At 41.1% G+C, this 22182-nt stretch overlaps 1 protein-coding gene across 3 annotated transcripts in view; it reads right to left on the reverse strand.

The window, feature by feature from the left end:
* ZNF521 (zinc finger protein 521) overlaps window positions 1–22182 on the reverse strand; it is a 231862-nt gene that overhangs the window by 120470 nt on the left and 89210 nt on the right. For 2 of the 3 annotated variants that reach the window (XR_009726553.1, XM_061360528.1), the window contains one exon: window positions 14758–18110. Coding sequence is in view for 2 of the 3 variants with exons in the window: in XM_061360528.1 (XP_061216512.1) it covers window positions 14758–18110 (3353 nt within the window). In the remaining variant the exon portion in view is untranslated. Of the gene's footprint in view, window positions 1–8527; window positions 9429–14757; window positions 18111–22182 lie in introns of those variants that run through there. The other variant, XM_061360529.1, reaches the window with a different exon arrangement.

The following is a 22182-nucleotide window of genomic DNA, read 5'->3' on the forward strand; positions in this document are numbered from 1 at the left end:
ACGACTTGCTGGATTTGTTATCACCATCTAAATTTAGATGCCTTGTCCCAGACAGATAAAGTGCCCATCCGTTAAGTATCTTTCTACTTCAAGCCTGTAGGAAGGAATATAAAGACTTTTTAAACATATGTCATTATATCTCCCCAAATTAACTGAAAAATTCATGACTAATCAAAGTCAGTTCTGAAATTAAATGTTCCTGTGGGGTCCTCTTTACAAATCTCCCATTGCTTCTCATACACAGAGGCTATTTTAATCTTCTTGCTGACAGAAACAAAAATGTGTTGCATTGCTTCTTGGTGGAAACAATAAGAAGTCTTTTTTGCCACTTCTCATTTAAATCAACTTTAGCTTTCTGAAATGTACCCAAGTTAAATCATTACAGACAACCAAAATCAATGGGCAACCAGAAAACAAATCTGCTTTGACTTAGTTTTACAGTTATGATTTGCAAAGCCTGCTGTTTTAAAAGGTACAGCACTTTTTCTCTTTTTTGCTGTTGTGACAATACTGGTAACACTGGTAGAATTCAGATTCAGTCAAAGGATTTCCCGTTATACGCTGGTAAATTTAACCTTACTGCACTACATCTAGATCTATCAAAGACCTCTAAATAATGACAGTCACGATCAAGGATTTATTATGCTAAGCTCTTTACAAGATGCTTTTTGATGCTGACATATAGAACAACAATATTGCATAAATAACAATCACTCTTCCTTTTTTTAAAACATTGTTTCCCTTTAGAACTAGTTAGAAAATATTTCTTACTCCCTGATGACTGGCACTATATATTGTTTATTAGCATACCCCTAGCATTATTCCTGATATGTGACTTTGTTCAAAAACAAAGAAACATAAACTTAATGGCTGGTCTTTTCTCTTGTTAGCACAGCAACACAGAGTGCATGTCAACAATTGCTGGCAAAATTATGACTGATGTACATAATGACAACACATCCAAAGGTTGGGGGTTTTTTTGAAGTCTAATGCCAAAAAAATAAAGTCATTTGACAACAACAAAAAAGAGTAATTTACTAGCACTTACTAGCCTCTCCAGAATGATCTGACATATTTGTGGAATCACACAGAGGTTTTCTTTTTATCATGAAGTGAAGAATGTTTTTGTTACTGCTGCTTGATCAAGCACTAGGTCTTTTTTGTTTCCAAACATATTCTAAAGTGTTGACATCAACTTTTATTAGCTCAACACACACTCATCTCAAGGTGTCTAAACTTGTGCATGGTTAAGTTTTTATTTTAAAAGCAAACTAAGCAAATTCCAATTACACTTAGATTTTCAAAGTGATCAAACCCAGTCATTTTCACACCAAGCTGAACAAAGCGCACTACTTATTTCCATGTTTCACATTCTAAGGAAGCCCTTTTTCACTGCAAGTTACATCTCAGTCTCACAAGCTTTGTCAGAACCATGGGACTCATAACTGCTCACAGTAGCTCCTGGGTCCTGATGTGTTTCATGGCAGGTCACAGTTCCCTAACGGGGTGAAATTCAAGGTAAGACTTCAGCCCCTCCTCACGCCCTGTTCACTCAAAGGTGAAACTTGGTGGGGAACACAGAGGTGAGCCCTGGAGTATTGCAGCTTCATGTCCCTTGCCTGGGTAGCTGGGGAAGAAGCCTTGCAGTACTTGTGCCAGTCACCCTTGCCTACGGAGGACTTAGAAGGAGCGAGTGGGCACCCAGGCCTTGCCTTGCTGCTCCAGCTCAGAGCCCAGAGTCACAGTGGTGAAGGGTAGACAGCTGAGGGCAGCTACACCTTAATCTGCCACCACTACATTTGCCAAAGGACGTGTCAGCCTCCTGTTAGACATCAACATTCCATCATCCTCATTCTCCCTTCCAAACACAAACACAAGCCGATGTTCATTTCTTGTTACAGAATAATTTCAAATCAGCAAGAGTGGGTCACAGAAGACCCTTTCCAGTGCATTTCCGTATGGACTCAGCCAGGACCAGTAACAGTAGCTGGAGAAGATGTACTGCACTCTAAACTGTGCCTTATTTCAAAACTTCCAAAGATTTGTTCCAGAGAAGAGTGACACACTAACTTGATGGAATCATGAAGCTGGTTTAACATTTTCCTTTCATTTCTTACATTACTGTTGCCTCATGTGTCACGAAAATTCTTCAATAAACAAGCCCACAATCCTTCACTAAAGCCCCTCCTGACACAAATGTAAGTCCCAATCTGAGTGTAAATCTGAGGCATCGTTCGTTCCTGGGGCCACTCAAAATTGTTGTACAAGAGTAACTGCTTGGACTGCCTCACAAGAGCACCGGGCAATCTGGTTGCCTCTTGCATTCCTTGTTCACAAAACCGATTTGAAGCCTTCCAGCATGAAAAGCTTCTCTGTGTCTTCCTTTAATGAGCTTTGGATTGGGTCTTCAATCCATACAGAGCGTATGCATGTGTCTTTCTAACCTTTTGAATAATTAATATCACACAGACCTTTAATCATTGTCCTGATCCTCAGCTATCACTTCAAGGTTTTCAGAATTTCCTTTCTATAAAGGTGCCCAAAGTGTCCAAGTTATGTCAAATGAGGCTTTGCTGCTTTTAGAAATGGCCCAAGAATATGACCTGTGTTCATAATTTTGTTTTTAAACACAAGCAAAACAACTAATAACCACTCTACTAGAGGACTCAGTTCTATTCAGAAGAGCTTCAGAAGTATGCAGATTCTTCTGTGTAGCCTTCTGTGCCCTGTGACTGTCTGAGGTACCCACACATTCTTCTTTTGCTATTCCCCAGCCTCATTATATTACTTGAAAATGACCTGCATATGCTATGTATCTGCCCATGCTCCACCTCCTTGTCAAAGTCATTCAGAGTTTAACCATCTGCCTGTTTTGTTCTGACATTTCCCTGGTTTTGTACTATCTGGGAATTTCATCACCTTACTACTTATTCTTTCTTTCAGAGTACTGATATGCTGCATAAATTCAACAAAATTGGTGCAAATAGTGATTCTTAAGGCTTTTCATTATTCACACTTGTCCAGCATAACCTGCTTCAATTCAAAAGACTCCTATGCTTTCCAGACCCAAGTTAGTGTTTCTTTTCTTTTCGAATCAAAGTATATCTCCCTATGCCATACTTATTCGCCTAACAGATTAATCTTTTGTGCTATAGCATTTCAAAAGCTTTGCTAAAATCCTGGCAAATCATGTTTATAGGCTTCTCTGTCAGCACTTGTGGCTACTCTCAAAATACTCTATTGAAAATTTTAAGCATGATCCTCCCTTTGTGAATCTTTGTCCTCTACCCTTCATTAAATCCAAACTTTCTAGGTGATCTTCTATCATGTCTTTGATTAGCCTTTCTCTTGTGTTCCCCAGTGTTTAATCAAGCTCAAAAGCCAGTAATGTCACATATAATCCTTACATCCCCTGTTAAATGTCTGTTTAGTAGCCTTTTCCCAGGCTGTTGATACCTCTTTTTAGAAGACTGTAAATTTATATGTAATGTTTCCTCTTATCTTCAGCTGCCTTCTCTGAGAGTTTGAGGATGGATGCTTTTCTGTGTTTTTAAGTCACTTTTTTAATACTATATTCCATTATATTACACCTAACCTATACTTTATTCTTCACCGTGGGGAGGATGTGCCATAAGGTCCACAACAAAGCATTTTTTCAACAGTGCTGGTTTCCTTGATTGCATATACCATTTCTGAATCTCCTGTATCCCACTTTTAACTGAATACTTGCTCCCTATATGGAAGAATAAAAAATATGTTATAGCTTCTACGTACTGTGTCTACAATCTCAAGTTTGCAGGAACACCCAGTTTATTTTATATGCCTTTCACACTTTTCCTGCATGACTAAAAATGGCTTTGATGTGTACCTGTTAACATTATTTACCCTCATCACACCAGTAAAGGGGACTTTCAAGGCTTTTCCTCCCCTCAGTTTCAGCACAGACCAAAGGTATGGATCAATGACACAGCTGAGACAATCTGCTGCTGCCAAAGGAGCGTGATGCCACACCTCCCATGTCCTCTAATTCCCCTCTCCCAGACCAATCATTTACTCACAGTTTCCTTCACATTAAATCCAGGGTGGAGCTATTTCAACCTGTTAAACCAACAGAAAGGTAACCTGACAAGTGAATAGCTTCCAACAAATCGTATGCAAAACCAAGTTAAAACTTGCACAATAGCTACAGTAACTTGCCAGTGATAACTCCTAATGCTGCCAGCTGATATATTACATCATTATTTTATTAAGCATTAGCAGTGTGCTTGGCCCTGCATGAGGCACAAGAGCAACTATGGTCCCAGCTTATTTGTCCATTTAGCCATTTTTCATCATAGCTCAGATTATTTTTGACAGCACCTTAATTGAGGATTTCTTTTCTGTCTTCCTGGATGCTTATTTTGTCAACCTTAAGCTCTTACAAAACTAAGCATATGTTAGCCAGTTTCACTGCATAGTTAGCTATTTATCTTGCTTATGGGGCACTGTCATTTTGCATTTCTTTCTTAACTAATTGCTAACCCTTCTCATTGCTCACACAACACCCTTTAATTAGTATTTCCTGATTGCTTTTAAAAGCACAATGATTTTATGAGGGTTTCTCTGTTCTTCAGCAGTTGTTTAGCAGGGTCATATTGTAGCAGGGTCTGAGTGTACATACCTAGAGAAAGAATAAAATCAATCCCATAAGGTAAGCAAAATGAAAATGGAGAAAACCATTATTTTTTCGAATTACTTCCATTATGGTTACTTATTACTTTAATACACAAGAGGAGTCAGAAATACAAATGTTTGTTCTAGAAGTCCTTCCATCCCTGTTGTGCTTGAAATTGGGGTCTGTCATTTTGTCTTTCAGCTTTATGTTCTGGATTCTGTGTTCTGCATTGAATCATGTCTGTCTTCAATGTCTTAGTTACAAACCTTCCCTTCCCCTGGCTTATGAAGTGCATCAGCTTGCAATGTCTCACCTCCCCACACCTCACAACGTTTAAAGATTGCATCTCTTCCTTTTGAGTTCTCCGGTTCTTTGTCTAGGTCTCTGAAGTGAGGTACTTGTCAGAAAAGTGACTCTAAAACCTGGCAGCACATGGGTGTGTTTATTTTCTCTCAATTGCTTCAATCAGGTTCACATGGGCTGTAAGTACAAACAGGTAGCAGTACTGTGAATTTGGTTTGGTTCTGAAAAACAAACTTCTGTCTATCCTGATCCTATGTGAGGCTGAGCCTCTGAGGACTACAAGCACATGTGCTGAGCAGTGCTCAGGAGTTCAGGGCTGGTGGTGTCAGTAACAGAACTTTCTGTCATCATCCAATCTCTTTTTTTCTCCTTACATTTCACTTAAAGGCTGCTAAACCTGAGGCCCTCTGAAGCCTGGGAGCTGCTAATCCATCAAGAGGCATCCCAGCATTCACCATCTCAGTTTCAGAGCAGTTCTGTGGTTAAGGACATTAAGGAGAAACTATGATCAAGACTGCACTGATAATTTTGCAGATGCCGTGGCACCAAAGCACACGCAGTAGAGTGTGACTTGGCAGGTACAAGAATATCAGCAAAAAGCTGATATTCTGAGTAAGCTGATAAGACTTTTTTCTCTTTAAAGCTTTCTTCCTCTTCATTTTAAAAAACGCATACTGAAGACACACTGTCATTCAAAAAAGCCACTACTTGCTTCACCAACAATCAGCAACAAATACAACCTAATAAAATTAACAGTTTGCAAGTATGCAGAAGAGAATACTGGGTTTTGTCTCTTTTCTCCATCACAAATTTTGCAAAAGCTATCTGGATTTTAAGAGAAAGGGAAAATCAGGGGCTTTTTATATAGCTTATTTTGTTTGAATTAAACCTTAAAACCACTTTTATCCCACACTGTGGAAAATCAATGCTGATTAACTTCACCTTCCAGAGTGTGACTCTGGACCCTCCCCCTGCCCTTAACTGTCCACTTTTAACCCAGCCTTTACTCCTGCAGAATTCTGCGCTATTACTTACCAAGATAATTTAATTCTACAGAGTAGAACTTGTGCTCAAAAATATGCACCATTAATATTAATGTACAAACAGAAATATAGTACTCATACATAATATATAAGAAATTAATTTTCATTGAAGTATCAGGAGAAGGTTTAAACCCCTTAGATCCTTCTCATGCAATTAGCTCTACACTTTGGGAAGTCTATGGGACTTCACAAAGGAAGGTTTCACATGGTGACACTGTTAAGACTGAGGTTTTATAAAAGCTTGCTTGCACTACAGAATATAGGAGTTCTACCACCGTACTGCTGTAATTATACTACTGCCCTGTATGGATACTCTTAGGCCACATCAGTGTTAACAAATATACGGGTAGCATCTGAGCTGGCACACAGCTGCTGACACTGCAAGGATGTTTGACTGCATGCCCAGTTGAGAAACCTCCACTGGGGCAGTGCAGCTGCCCAAGGAAGTGGTGTACCAGCAAAACAAGCACTCTGCTGAGCCAGCCTTCAATGCTATCCACAATGATCTGTGTCTAGCTGGCTTTTCCTCTGAAGAGATGCTTGGAATTAAGGGAATGTCCCAGAATTTCTTCTGTCCTATTTCATAATCTTTTACTTTCACACTACTTCTTAAAATTCCAGCAGTTCATCTTAGGTACATCCTGTAATAAGCTCATTTCTTTTTGCATGGGCATCAGTCTGCCATTTCCTTACCAGAAAAAAAAAAAAAAAAAGAGAGACAGATTGCAGAATTTGTCTCAGAAGCAGAATGTCATACTTCTAGGTTTGTGAACTCAACCACCATCACACAAACCACCTACCAGCTGTGAAGCAAGGACATAAGAAAACTGAGGAGCTATGGTTAAGACAGCTAGTTCAGGAAAGTCATCAGGTGATGCAGACACTCCTTGACTATACCAACAAAAGAAGCACCAAGTAGCAGAACAAGAGCAATTGCAAGTTGGCTGCTGTCAGTGATGTTTGCAAGGTTTTCATGTGCAGACATCCATTCTCCTTGAGACTGTCATTGAACCCATTCCAACCATCAGCAGAAACCAAAAAAAAAGACTGTTGTAGCACTGAAAAAACAAGTACAAAAGGAAATTTGGAAGTTTGAAGTCAGATTGTTCTTTGTTGGTGAACCACCCTGTTTCCTACTGGAAACTGTAGAGAGGAAGAGGTGGCCTTCCAGATATGAAAAGCTACTAGGTGTGCCTTTTTGCACAGAACGTTGCATCTGGATAGTAGGTAAAAAACAGAGGAAGTCCATCCAACACAGGATACCAATACTGGGAGTATGATTGAAGGGAGCAAATACCTTCTTCTTTCCTACCTCCCACCTTGGTTTTGAGTATATAAGTAGCAAGCAGCTTTTAAATGGCCATATTTGTAACCAGCTGTATTTTTAAGGCACTCTTCTGAGGCATATCACAGGCATTAGAAGTGATCAATGAATGCATGTGAGGGCTTCATCTTGAGGAATTCAAGCCTCTATTAAAAACTGCAGACAGGGACTTTTTTCTTAGATTTGCACATTATTACTGGTAGGACTGTACTGAGATGCTCAGTATCAGGAGAGGACTCATCCTTTGATTACCTGACTTATGAAGCCATAAACTAATAAAGGTTTAACCACCAAGGAGGAACAGGATAACATCAACATATTATTTGGCAGAGATACCCAAAGGATGGCAGAAATCAGAGAAACACAGAACGGCTTTGGCTGATTTCTGAGGGGACCTCTGGTATACCCTGTCTGCTCCAGTAAGGCCACCTAGAGCTGCATCACATGCAGATGGCTTGTGAGTATCTCAAAGGATACACAACCTCTCTGGGTAACCTCTGCCAGTGCTCAGTCACTCTCATAATAACAGTTCCCTGATGTTCAGAGGGAACTCACGGAATTGTAGAATCACAGAATAGTTAGGGCTGGAAAGGACCTTAAGATCATCTAGTTCCAACCCCTTGCCATGGGCAGGGACACCTCACACTAAACAATGTCACCCAAGGCTCTGTTCAACCTGGCCTTGAACACCGGCAGGGACGGAGCATTCACAGCCTCCCTGAGCAACCTGCTCCAGTGCCTCACCACCCTCACAGTGTGTCAGTTTGTGCCCACTGCCTCTTGTTCTGAAATGTCCCATTGCAAGGGCAGATGTTAGCAGGAGACACACTTTTGCTATTGTATTCAGCAGAAAACACCGTAAAAAAACTACTACAGGTCATATTTTACATAATAATTTGTAATACAATGAAAGTGAACAAATGAAAGAGGTTTCCCTGGAGAAAAAAGGACCTAGGGTTTTGAACGATCAGGTCTAAGATCTATTACCAGCCATCACAGAGCTATGGGACGTCAAAGAAGAGGGCTCCTTAACAAGACACTACATATTAGCTAATTAATTTATGTTGATTTTGTACAACTTCATGAAACAAGCAGCACTGGGGGTACATAACCATTTTAAACTAATGGTTAGCCCATTTTATCTCCTGACAATAAAGTAACAAATTTGGGTGTTATGTTTGTTGTATGAGACAATACACACACTACATATAACAACTTTATTGAACAGTGGTAAAAAACACTTCTCAAAATATTTACAGTCACTTAAGAAGTTGGTCTGAGAGCACTACAAAGAGCAGATCATGATTTCTTAAAGCTTCGTTTCTTGTGATTGATTGACTTGTGCATAAAAAACACGTTTGAACTTCAGTTAAAGTCATCTTCCTGGTTTGGATTTCTCAAAAGCCTCTTTCCTGTTTGGATTCTATCACCTGCTGAGTCACCCCTCTTTCTAAACACTGTAAAAACTTTACAGGCCTTGAGATTCCTGCTCATCTCTGAAGTTTTTCTTGAAACAGGCCAAGACTAAGCCAAAAGTAAGATGGGGAAGAGAGAGAACTCTCTAGAGGTATGCAAACCAGCAGATGAAAAGAAACATGCCATGATTTCCCATGTCTTGGTCCTAAAGACAATCAGGCTAGAAAAACAGGGGAAATTTCTTCTTGTTTCTACCCAGTTTTGATGTCAGAATACAAATACATACAAATACTATTCTGACTTTCCACTGGGACTGTACAGAAGGGAAATTGTGGCATGTTACCCTGGTCACTTGGCCAGCAGATACATGTACAGGGAAAGCCCCATGAGGACAGTGGGCTGCACAGGTGACCTGTCGGGAGGATGCATCTCAGATATTTTGTCTTATAAAGCTTTGTTGAATCTACATTTGGCCTCTCTAGAGGTGCATAAGTTCTTCATCCACATTCCTGTGTCCCTCTCCAGTTCTGCCTTTCTTCAAACAGGCATTCCCCTCCAGTGCATTGTTTCATGGAAATCTTGGTTTGGTGCTCATGAAACTTTTGGAGAACACATCATCCTTTCTTCTTATGCAAAGTTTTCCACAGGTGTGAAGAAGGTGCCTCTCCAAATTCTCCATCTGAAGGCTCTGACAAATAACAGGACAGACAAATGGTATTAGTTTTTAATGATCAGTTGACAGGAAACTAAGAAAACTTGCTACAATTACCCCTCTTCCTTCTGTTCAGCAGCTCCCAATCAACACACGGGCTTCCTTTTACAGACTGAATTCATGGTGTGTGAGAAGGTGAGAAGTTTGCTGCTTAACTTGGTAGGATTTACAGGAACAGGCTAATAAATAGCACTACCCTTGTTAAATTCAGAGAGGACTCTGTCTGATAGCTCACTATTGAAAATGTAAAGACAGAAGAGAAATGCTTAAGTCTGTATGTTGTCAGCCACTTCATGGCAGTGGTACCACCAGATATTAGAACACAATGTAATGTGAAGGTGGCCTACTGTGGCAAGAAGAACAGGGTAGCCCTTCCTGAGCATATATATGGTCACATCTTAAATAATACTTTCCTGAAAGCAATGTGAAAACAATGCAAGAAAACAAAAATGGAATTCTTAGTGAGCTCATTCTGAAACTCCAGAAGCAGAAAATATGTTTGCCACAGATTAGTTCCACAAACTATTTCAAAGCCAGATCTTTGTGCCAGCAACAAACCTTCTTTACCTCTTTTTGTCTCCAGATCCAAAATCCAGCATGAAAATCACTTGTTCTGGGCCTGGACTCACTGACGGGAAACCCAAGGCACTACTTCTTACAGTTACATTACAAGTTTATGTGCTTATTCATAAAAATCCTGTAGTCAGAATGATCAGCTTGGATTGCTGATGAGGAGGATTATTTTAATTTCTTTATGTATTTCAATTAAATACATGAGTATTGATTTCAGTGCCTTTTTTTTTTTTTTTTCAGTTAAAAGCACAGTGATTTATAGTGCTAAAATGCTATTGCCTGCCCTGCCAAAAGCATGCATCTGGGAACATTTCTGGAGTGCTCACAGTCTTTTCTCTCTTCTTTCCATCTCTGACTGCCAGTGCATGCTGTCGAAACAAACCAGCTACTTCAAAAGGCAGTTCCTGTTTTCTGTCTTTGTGAGTCTGGCAGTGTTTTGAGAAGGGGGGAGGAAGAGTGAGAGAATAAAGGTAGACTCAGGGCCCATGAATAAAGATTAAAAAAATCTAATGATAAAATAGTGCACCTACCTGAGCTCCATTCTTTCTCCCAGGGTGATACCATTTCTGGATTTATCTGAGGTCGGATAAGTTGAGTTTCAAGGAGTCACCAGCTCCACGCAGCATCCAAATTTTGTGACCCCCTCCTCCACAAGCTCATTGTCAGCCTGCACTTTCATGGCTCCTTCCAGAAGGGTGCTGTGATGTACCCAAGTGTCCCCTGATGTGACATGCCCATCCTGGAATACAGCTCTGCACAACCACAACAGGACAGAAGAGCAGCCCCAGTTTCACGCTTACGCTGTTCTTCAGTTGGTGTGGCAGTTGCTAGTACTCTCCTTTGTCCAGCACTTCTGATAGTCTGCTACAGTGAGTTTCTGCAAGTCTTTTGCAACACCTGAATAAGCATCTTTATTCCTGCAGTAATTTGGCAGCGTATTCGCACTGCTCCTTCTCAGGACCAGAAAACCCAGAGTATTCTTGTATTATTAATAAAGCACTGTCTGCATTGCCACAGGTAGTGCAGTACTCACATGAGCTTCACATTCATGGAACAAACTGATACATAACTTAATCTACTTACAGAAGCAGTGACGCTTGCTGAGCACCTACTCTGGATGTTACCAAAAGGACCCCAAAATGAGCGTAGTTGCATTTACAGATAACATGTACAGCAGTATAAGATAGGTTTTACCAGTAAACTGTTGGTGTAAGTTGGAGTCCATTCCCTCCTCCCCTGCCAGCTAAGCAATTCACAACATAACTACTATTGTACAGTTATGCTGGTATGATTCTATATTCACAGAAGTGTTGAAGCTTAAAAAGTGAGGGCACGCCTTCTGCTAAGTCATGAGTTCTCCTATTAAGTGCATGCCAGCATATTAAGGAAGACCAAGAGAAGCAAGGCTACACAGTGTTTCTTGAACACTGATTTTCATCTTCCAAGGTCTTACAAAAATTGTATCTCAATTAAACATGGCAACACACTTTTCAGGAACTATATATGTTATTTTTGGAATAAGGAAAATGAAGCAGAGATGTTCAAGTAGATTTGTCTGAGTCAAAGCAAATGACAGAAAAAGGATTGACGTCTAGTTCCCAATTCACTATCATATCAGACCTGCTCTCCACTTTTAAACATTAGCTATCACCAAGATTTATTATCCTAGCCTAAGAGTGTGCTTGCCATGATTCAAGATCTTTACAAGATATCTACAACCTGAACTAGGCATCTCATTAAGCTTAAAGAGTAAGCTGTAGATTTACCATTTTTAGAGCTCTTTCAATGGCTAGCTATACAATCTGCCTGTTTACGTCTGATGGCTCAGGGTACTGAATTCAGCAGTATGATGGGCTTAATGAGTTCTGACCTGTTCCTAGAGTTGTGACTGATAAGCACTGCCCACGATTTCCTATCCCAACTGAAAGGTAACTTTCAGTGAAGACAATTCAGGTCAACATCTTTCACTTAGGAAGTAGGGTGAGCTCAGCTGATGACACTATACCATATTAAGGTAATTGCACTCTATCACACTACTGAATACAGGCTAAAATGGAAGTTTTCTAGTTCAATCAGGAGAACATTTGGCAAAGAAGCCAGAAGTGATTTTTTTCAGTATTATCTTTTATCTTAAAAAGGTATGTTCTAGTACTTTTGCATAGTAATGTTTTACTGAGTAACAAAAGGTATTCAGTACTGTTAATGGTCTGACAACTAGTACCCACATTTTTCTTGCCTTAGGAATGAAATGTTCTTTATATAAAGGTTGAAATCTAAACCACATAACTCTCAATAATGCAAATGAAACCTTCACTCCTTAATATTATTTTTTTTGTTGAAAATCTCCCCAAAATAACATGTTTAAGTAGCCATCTTCAATCTCCCATTCAGTTCTGGAAATGTCCTTCCAGTGGAGTAGCAAAGCCACTAATAACAAATTTTAGCAATCCTATTTGTTTGTGTTATATGCTTATGTTTTCATTTCCCTCAGCCTGGACATCCAATCTATAGCATTAAACATTTGTGTATTACCACTTTCAATTTTGATTCTCATTGCTATAACGCTTGCATCACTACAATTTGAAACCAGTAATATCTGTTAGAAAAATAAATTATCTTTCAGGATTTTACAAACATGCATTTATGGTTTCCAGAAGTATTAATGCTCTATCAGGAACTTGATAGCTTTGTGCTTCCCATGAGAAAAGAATTTGAATGTCTATGTTACTTCTGTGGAGACCAGAACCCCAGAACCATAGACACTGAAAAATCAGTTTACAGGCTCTGAATGGGGGGCAAAAGGTGATTTGAAAGCAGGCAAATGCTATTCACAAGTCTTGCTATGGTTTAAATGCTTTATCATCTTAAATGTATTTCTAAGAGAAAAATTGAAAGGAATAAAAAGAGGAACATAATGCCAATCAGAAGAAGACACAAGAACTCCGATTATACCTTGATGCACAAGAAGATTCACTGTTGACATTGAAGGTAACTGACCTTCATTACCACAAAGGACCCCCAAATCTCTTTTTGTCTAGTTTACAAGCAAGAGAAAGACAAGTTGGTGACATCTTATCATGGTAACTGTCTTAACACACATGATTCTGACTGTGCTTGAGGTAGGAGGAATTGGCTTCCAACATCACTGGGAAGAGAGATTTCATGTAGTCACTTGGGGCAAGATGGTAGAGACAGAAACCAGGATGACTGAATCTAACAAAAACATGAAGCTGGTAATCCTGTGCTTCCCACTCAGCAGCAGGACTACAGAACCACCAGGTTCAGGTCATTGTCTGAACCACACCTACCTGGACCCATTCCTGTTTTCTTTTAACAGAAGGTTTTCTTTATACCTGTGATTCTCAGTCCACCAACCTGCTCCTTCCATAAACTCCATACCTTATCCCAGTCCCTCAGTGTCCCACATCACCAGCCAGTGTGCAAAGTAAGGAAAGCATAGGGCCCTTCCTTGGCAGATGCATTCTGCCTAGTACTTCACCCTTGCTTCCCAGCTCCTCTTCCCTCTTTGTGGCACTCCAGGCCCTGTGCTACCTCAGTGGCCTTTTCCCAGCAATCCTTCAGCTACGTTGTTGTTAACTCCACAAATACTTATCTCTTGGCCCGCATATCCTTATGTATCTTCCCTCCTCCCTCTCTCCCTCCTTCCTGCCCTCTGGTTTGCACAACACTGTTGGATGACATGCTGAGAGGTTTCCTACCTAACAGATGGGCTCACAAAGAGAGAGTGAGGAAGGTGATGGAAGAGCAATAGCTCCCTAGCCACAGGGTATCCATACACTTGCACAGCAATAGGTTGCACCATGTTTGTACCATTACAGGCTAAAAGCTTTCTTGAAACAAAAGAATTACAATTAGTTTGTGCTGTGTTTTTAAGCTTCCTGAACTATAAGGGGTCATTATGCAAGATACCATACGTAAAATATAAACTCTAAGTCATTCTATGGATAACATTTCTGAAGATAAAACAGATTCCCTTCCCTTAGTATATGACCCCTATACCTTCCCATATATGGGTGTTATTACTTGGTCTCTGGTGACTAAGGAATCAGATGAGGTCTTTTAAGAGTTTGATATAAGTTATGCTGTGTGAATGGGATTTCAATCATCAGGCACTAGGTGCTTCAGTGACATCAAAATGTTCATCGGGAATGGAAAGAAAAACACAACGAGGAATTGCATCCAAAGGACTGATTTCCCAATTTACCTTAGGCTAGCATTGCACTTCTACTTAATCAAATAAGTTACAAGAGGGGAAAATGAATGTCTACAACACAATTTACAAAAAAACACCTCAATTTGTTGCTCACAAATATTTTTTAAAATCTACCCTGTTTGCCAGCATTTTGGCTCACTCTATTCTCTCTGTCATTAATTCTCTCTGCCGGAAGCACAACTCCTAGCTGGGGATTCCAACACATAAGGGAGCTAGGGTAAGATTCCAGATCTCAGTTGTGCTGGCATGAAGATAGTTCTCCTCAGTGATATAGAAGACAATATCCTAGGGAGACTGGAATTAGTCCTACTCCACACAATTCAATCCAAGATGTAAGGCATATCAAGAAGAAAGTAATTACTAGCTAATGGCTATGGATGGAAATGTAACATGGTTCAGCCTAAACACTGCATGACAAGTGACAAGACAGCTTGAAAAAAAAAAGGGAATTATTTCCAGAAGGATGGAAGGTGTCAAGAGCAAAGAAAAAAGGGTTACCTCTTCAGTTTGGGAGGGGCTGATTCTGGGCATTGGAGATACTTGTGGTGTTTTCAGCTGTGTACTGTTGCTGTCTGGAACAAGCTCTCTGTGGATTGACTGAATATGGTTTTGGAGTTCACTTTCTGATTCAAATTTAACATTGCAACTAGAACATCGCGTCTTCAATCCCCCTGCCTTGCCTTTGTTCTCAATGGAACTCAAGTTCTCATTTTGGCCCATGCCTTGTCTGTTACTGCTTGAAGGGATGTTGACACTTGGACTACCACTTTTACTGAGATTAACACAGCTAGCACACAGACCATATGGCAGACCGTTGATGTCAAGTTTCACTAAATCCTGTTTTGAGCGGAATTCCTTCAGGCAAGAAGCACACTTGTACAGTTTCTGGAGATGCTGTGCACGCCCCGTGGACTGCACAGCGGAACCGTTTCCAGTTTTCTGCATGTGGAACGTGCCGTGGATTTTCAGTTCCAGCGTGGAAGTCACTGTCTGCATGCACACCACACACCGGAACCCTGTCAAGGAGTTCCTCAAGTCAGGGTGCATCTGGCAATGCTCTAAAAATTCCTCCTCACTTTGGAGGGGCATCTTGCAAATCCTGCAGTTTCCAGTGTCCAGGCTCTTACTATGTGTGACCTTATGTTCAGTAAGAGTCAGAAGAGAAGGAAACCGCTCGCCACAGATTGGGCACATATAATGTTTCACCGGTCCCAAGTGTGTCTGCATGTGTTCTCGGAGCCCATTTTCAGAGAAGAATGTACGAGAACACACATTACACTTGTAATTCCCTTTGATGAGTTCAGCCTTTTTCTTCACTATGGCACTTTCTCCAGGTCGAATGTTGTGGTCTCGAAGCTGGTGATTCTGCAGGAGAGTCTCCATGGTATAAGCTGCTCCACAAATGTCACAGCCGTACATAGGCTCAGATGTGTCCACATCTTCTTCACTGCCATCATGGCTGTTATGAGACTCCTGGCTATTTGTCAGTAAGGTCTGGAGTTCCACTTCCTCTTTCTGAACCTGCTCAGATGCTCCATTCGTTCCACAGTTTGGAGTTTTTGTCTCAAAAACACAATGCTTTTCCCTTAAGTGTTTTTCCAGCAAGATGATAGCATGGAAAGCTTTGCTGCAGAACTTGCAGTTATACTTCTTGCTGTGTGTAGTAATGTGACACTGCAGCTCCACCTCCGTACCAAAGGACTCGCCACAGAAGATGCACTTGTGTACTTTGCCTTGGTTCTCCAGGTGGTTGTGTTTAACATGAAGCTGTAGGTCAGTCTCATTGCGGAAATCCCAGTTGCACGATGTACATCTGTATACTTTCTTTTCATTGCTGTGCTTCACAGCCAAGTGTAGCTGAATGGAGACTTTGGAGTCAAAAACCTCTTGGCACAAGGTGCAGCGGAAGAACACAAATGTATGCATGTCCAGTAGGTGTTTCTGCAAGTCATCCACAGAAGTGAACTGCTTGTCACAGCTTTCACAGATGTAGTAGGTTGAGGTGATCATGAAATGGATGGTAACATGCTTCAGCAGAGACTCCTGGTTTGGAAATTCCTTGTTGCACTGAGGGCAGGTCAGTTTTGGCAGGACAGTATCAAGATGTGTTTTTAAATGAGTCTGGAAACCATCCAAGGAAGTATACTTAGCACCACACTGGTTACAAATGTATTCACCTGCAGGACGAGGGGTAGCACCTCCAACTGCCTGCATCATCTTTAAAGAGGTCTGCTCAATGGTGACAGGAGACAAAGGACTCATGGCTCTGGATTTTTTCCCATTGTGGATGTAATTCAGTGCCAAAGGAATGTTCTTATGGTTCTCCTTGATATGCTTGTTTAGTTTAAGAACACTATTAAATATTGGAGAATTAGTACAGTAAGAACAAGAATATACTTCCACCACTGGATCTTTTGGGGTTCCAAGCACAGGGGAACCAAAACGGGAACTGCTAAGATCACAGTGGACTTGTCTAATATGCTCTTCCAGAGAAGAATCTGTAAGAAACCCCATGTAGCAATGGGGACAAAAGAATGCATTACTGTCCTTAGCAGCAGGGTTGGCAAATCCATGTGAACATCGGATGTGTTCCTGAAGGGTGTTTAGGTCATTGAACACTTCGGAACAGAAGTTGCACTGGTACACCATGGCAGGCATGGTAGAAACAATCAGTGCTGGGTCCGGAGCTTCATGGACTTGCTTAAGATGTTCGTTCAGATTGTAGAGAGATGGCAATACCTCCAAACAATACTGACAGATATGGGCTTGTTCAGGTTTATCTAAATGCATAGTTTTCAGATGTATCTGCAGAACTGCAAGGCTGGAAAATAACTGTTTGTTGCAATAAATGCAGCTGTAGGTAACTTTTGCCTGTTTACTAGAAGGACCAGTTATATCTGGCACTTGCTGAGCTGCCCGCTTCCTTCCACGACCTTTTGGTATAGGAGGAGCTGTTTCCACCATTGTTGAACTATCCACTGAGAGATTTGAATCTGGAGTGGTGCTAGAGACTGAGGTGTAACCCACAGTTACCAAAGATGGACTGTTGCTGTGGTTGCACGACTCTGGCTGCTGGTGACTGTCCATGTGGCTGTACAGCTCCTCCACAGTATGAAAGTTCTCAGAGCAAATGCTGCATGAATTCTTCTTCTCACCATTATGAGCCTGCTCCATGTGATTCACCAGAGATGTTTCCTCTACAAAGAGTTCATGACAGTAAACACACTGAAGAGCAGATCGGTCTTCATTAGGGGAACACTCAGGGTGACATTCTGCAATGTGCTTCTGGAGGTCTTCAGGAAAATCAAAGCCTTCCTCGCACTGACTGCATTTCTGAGTGTCTTTCATTTTCCAGTCCTCCATCCGGGAAGCGGACTGAGAGCCATCTTTATTCCTCTCGTGAACCTGCATGTGACCATGCAGTGAACTAGACGACAGGAATCCACGCCTACAAATGGCACACTTATATGGCTTGTTGGACGTATGAGTCTTTAAGTGAATTTTAAGATGATCACTCCTTGAGAACGCTGCGTCGCACTCACTGCAGTGATACTTCTTGTCTCCTGTATGAAGCTTTATGTGGCGGTCCCTGCTCCGTTTGTGTTTGAAGAGACGACTGCAATACGTGCATTTGAAAGGGAGCTTGTCGCTGTGACTTTGCTCGTGGTGCTTTAAGTAGCTGAGGCGGCTGAACGATTTGTCACAAAACTGGCATGGATAGGGCAACCCTGGACCTCCTTCCTCTTCACCAAAATCACAACCTTCTCCATGGCTCGGGGAAGTCTGGTCCTTGCTAGAAGGTGATGATGCTGGCCATGAGCAAGTGGGGTCATCCTCAACATCCACTCCATCTGAAATGAGAAAGAAGCATGCCCACAAGCTTAATCCCTACAGTTCAAAGGGGACAGTAAATCATACAATCATAGAGTGGTTTGGGTTAGAAAGAACCTTAAGATTACCTAGCTCCAATTCCCCTGCCATGGGTAGGGACACCTCACCCTAGACCATGTCACGCAAGTCTCTGTCAAACCTGGCCTTGAATGCTGCCAGGGATGGAGCATTACCACTTCTTTGGGCAACCCATTCCAGTGCCTCACCACCCTCACAGTAAAGAACTTCTTCCCTATATCCAATCTAAACTTCCCCTGTTTAAGTTTGAGCCCATTACCCCTTGTCCTATCATTACAGTCCCTGATGAAGAATGTGTATGAACAACACCACTAGCTAGCAAGATCTGTTACTCCTAAATAGCTAAAACATTAAACTGTGACTGAGATACTTTTTATACCTATCTCCAACAGCTTCAAGACCACATTTATTTTTATCAGTGTAAAACATTTAAAGTTATCTAATACTTCTCTGCCTATATTAACTTTTTATTGCTTTTTTATCATTCTTCCTCAGTTGCAGGATATGTATTATACATTGACATCTTTATTAAAATGCAGATTTTAATATATTTAATGTTTCTTTTGTATCCATTGTAAAATGATTTGCATAGTATGTGAGCATCTGAAGAGTCAAGGAAAGGAGAAAATATTGCAGGAATGATTTAAAACTAATACAGTCAACCCACATGCCTAATATTTAATGAAAAGATTCCCCCTCCTTTGCCACAGGTTTTGTTGGAATTTTTTACCTTTAAATTGATTCTGAACACAGAAGTCTTTTAAAGGCTATTACTGAAAGAGACTTGGGTGTTATTCTAAACAACAATAGGCAAAATTACAGGGGAGGAACAGGACAACATTATAAACAGTGATGTTTTCTCTAATAAAGTGCAATTAGGTTTCTCTGTAACTATACAATTCAGTTACTGAATGCTGACAGCTGGGTCATTAAATTTGCAAAACAAACTACCAAACCAACAGCCAGGATCAAGGAAAATGAGAAAGTTTCAAGGGTCAGTTGTGAGCAGCATTTTTTTTCCTTTTTAGGTTCAAGAGGTTGCCCGCCATTTCTTCCTTTCTGCAAAGGCCTCAGCCAGCTGAACTTCCTTGGCCCAGCAGAACCTGTACTGTGAGGTGATCACAGACAAAGCAACTTGTAAAAACTGGAAACAGGAAACATGATGAATGACTATGGTAAAAGCTGAAAGATTTATGAGTAACAAAGAAAGACAAAACAGAAATGCTAGCCAGATAATAAATTGAACTAGTTATCTATATTACCTCATCTCTAGGCATGACAAGTTGTAACTATCTTTTTTCAACAGATGCCCTGTACAGTTTTTCTTTAAACACAGATTACTACAATCACCATATTCACCTTAACCTGAAACTTCTTTAAAAACATGAAAATAATGCTTAAAAGATTACTGTACATCAAGTAATGCTCCTATTCCTTTCCAGATGTGGCGCTTGTTTACTTTTCCTTTTAAAAGTAAAATTGACTACAGTAACAGCACAGAAAAGGACAGATAAACCTCTTGAAAAATATCTTTCTTAAGGTGTTCTTGCAAAGCAGTAAGTTTCTTAACATCTCCAGCCTTCTCTCAAGAAATTTACTACACCGACATAAAAGTTAGAGCTGGCCCATATTATGTAAACAAATTCCAAGCCTGCTTTCTTTAAGGTAACAAGATTTTACTAGATTATCAACCTCTTGCTTATCCACAGGAAACAGATGAGGATTCATTCCTTTCCTGCATCTAGAAACTGATGACAACGCCATCTCACTATCAATGCCAGATGGCAACCATCTAACTCTGAGAAAACAACCAAACACCATTGCTGGATGCCTGCCCATTGACACAATGCTTTTTCAGGGTAAGTTGGAAATGGCACAGGGCTTTATCCTCTTGTTTATATCTTGAAGAGGAGGGTTTCACAAATTACACACACCTTTCACACACAAGTAGGATGTATATCTGTGTATCTGTACTTATAACAAATCTGCACTAATGGTATATATTTAAATAACACACCCAAACCCTAGTCCAAGTGCCATGTTGTTGAGCTGAAAACTAAGGGGTTTGGGTTTTTAAGATAAAAATTGAAAAATAAATATTTTCCCTGCCAGCAAAAGTACTATCAACTGCTAAAATGCTTCTCAGTGTACTGAAGCAGAGTTACTCATTGTCATACACGCTAAATAGTACCAGCCAGGTGAGTTTTTAAGTTGGCACATTAATGACTGCAATATTCACAGGACACTTTTAATATAAATCTGTGTACTGCTCTTCCAAATTGCTGGGTTTGACCCTAAAACTGGAAATTATCAAAACACTGGAACAACTCTTTACAGAAAAAAGATGTTACCTTTTTTTTCTATATTTAAAAATTTTATTTTAAATCAGTATTTTCAGCCGGGTCTTTTAAGTGGAAAACCCTTTTGTCCTTTAAACATCAAATATATGTCTGACATACAAACACCGCCGGCAGATAAACAGGAATTTATGCCAAGCAACAGAGTGAAGAAAAATAGTCTGTGACTGCCTAGGCAACATATTTTGTAACCAAGTTTAGTATTAAAATGTATATCCTATGCAGAAATGATATATTATTGTACAAATGTTTAGAGGAATATATAGTAAGTTATAAATAGTGTACCATCACTGACACAGTAGTAAATCACTTCCTTTTTGCCGGCACTGCCTGCCTGGTTTTACCTATTATACAACTATTCCCTCCGGCTTGTGGATCTCAGAGGGCTGTCGGGCTGGCAGCAGGGTCAGGATCAAGCGCTGAATATGACCACGGCATAAGCAATGGCAGCCTCTTTCCCCCACCCAATTTTCCTTGTTTTGCTTGAGGGAGTCTCCTCAGCTTTTATACAAGGTAAGGAAAGCAGAGGGGGAACAAGCGTAACTACTGCACAGAGCTGGTTCCTACTTTCCACCTGGCGAATATAAATGTTGCTGTGTGTCACTTCACTGTTGTGCTTTCAGTCTGAGCCTGTAGTAATTCTGCAGTGTAATTCTCTTTGTGCATAAAGGAGAAGAGCAAACCACTTGCAAGTTCGATCTGCCTCCTTTTAACTTGAAATGTGACCATCTCTCAATCTCTCAGAGCCAGAGGAGGATCAGCAAGGCAGGGGGAATTCCGCACAGTGCACGGTGGAGGACAACAGGATTTTCCTGAGTACGAGCCTAACAATGGAGCCAACATGCTTCCCCCTGACACGGGGAGGCGGGGGAGAGCCGGTGTGGAAGGGGCACCAGTGGCGGCCAGCCACCACACTCCGGAAGGAGGGCCCCTGGGCTGCGCTCACACAAAGGGTTCCCAAAGCCCGGCATGCTGGCTGTCAGCGACATGCAGAAGGACTTCTGAAACGTTCCTTCTGCGACAAGGGAAATGCTTTTGACTTCTGCTGTGTAGGCTTCAACCTGAACGCTGAGAACACTGTGAGTGAGGGACTAGCGTGACCCGTGAGCATAGGAGCTGTCTAGGAATGGGTCTGAGGACAGTGACTGATCAAGGAGGAAGCCAGGACTAAGGGTAACTACTGCTACATCAGGATGTGAGTGATGGCACTGCTTGGTCTGCCATCTCCCCCCACTTCCCCACACAAATGCTGCCCCATATAATGAATGTGTAACCATTAACAGCACCTCCTTCAAAATGGCAGTGATCCATGACTTGCTACCCTGCACTGAGGCTGTTCCATGTGCACAGGCGTTAGGCAAGCAGGCCTGGGCACTCAAAGCTGTTACGGAGAAGCTAAGCAGAAGGTCCCCACAGTGGACCAACAGGGTCAGGATGTGGACTTGTCTCCCACTTTCCCAATGGCACCTACCACAGAGCCAGCTCTGTGCTGGGGATAAAGTTTGATCTGCTGCTGGGTTAAAGGACTTCAAACCCCGTTTTGCCGATTGCTCTCAAAAATAAACAGTTTGCTGCTACTCTGTATATACAGCCACATGTATATAAATCTGTAGACACCTACCCACTGAGCTATGTCAACATTACAAATACTGATTTT

Source organism: Neopsephotus bourkii, unplaced genomic scaffold (assembly GCF_033783945.1).
Source record: "Neopsephotus bourkii isolate Nb327-2 ecotype Australia unplaced genomic scaffold, CSIRO-AGI_Nbou_v1 NB_1027, whole genome shotgun sequence".
Taxonomy (NCBI): Eukaryota; Metazoa; Chordata; class Aves; order Psittaciformes; family Psittacidae; genus Neopsephotus; species Neopsephotus bourkii.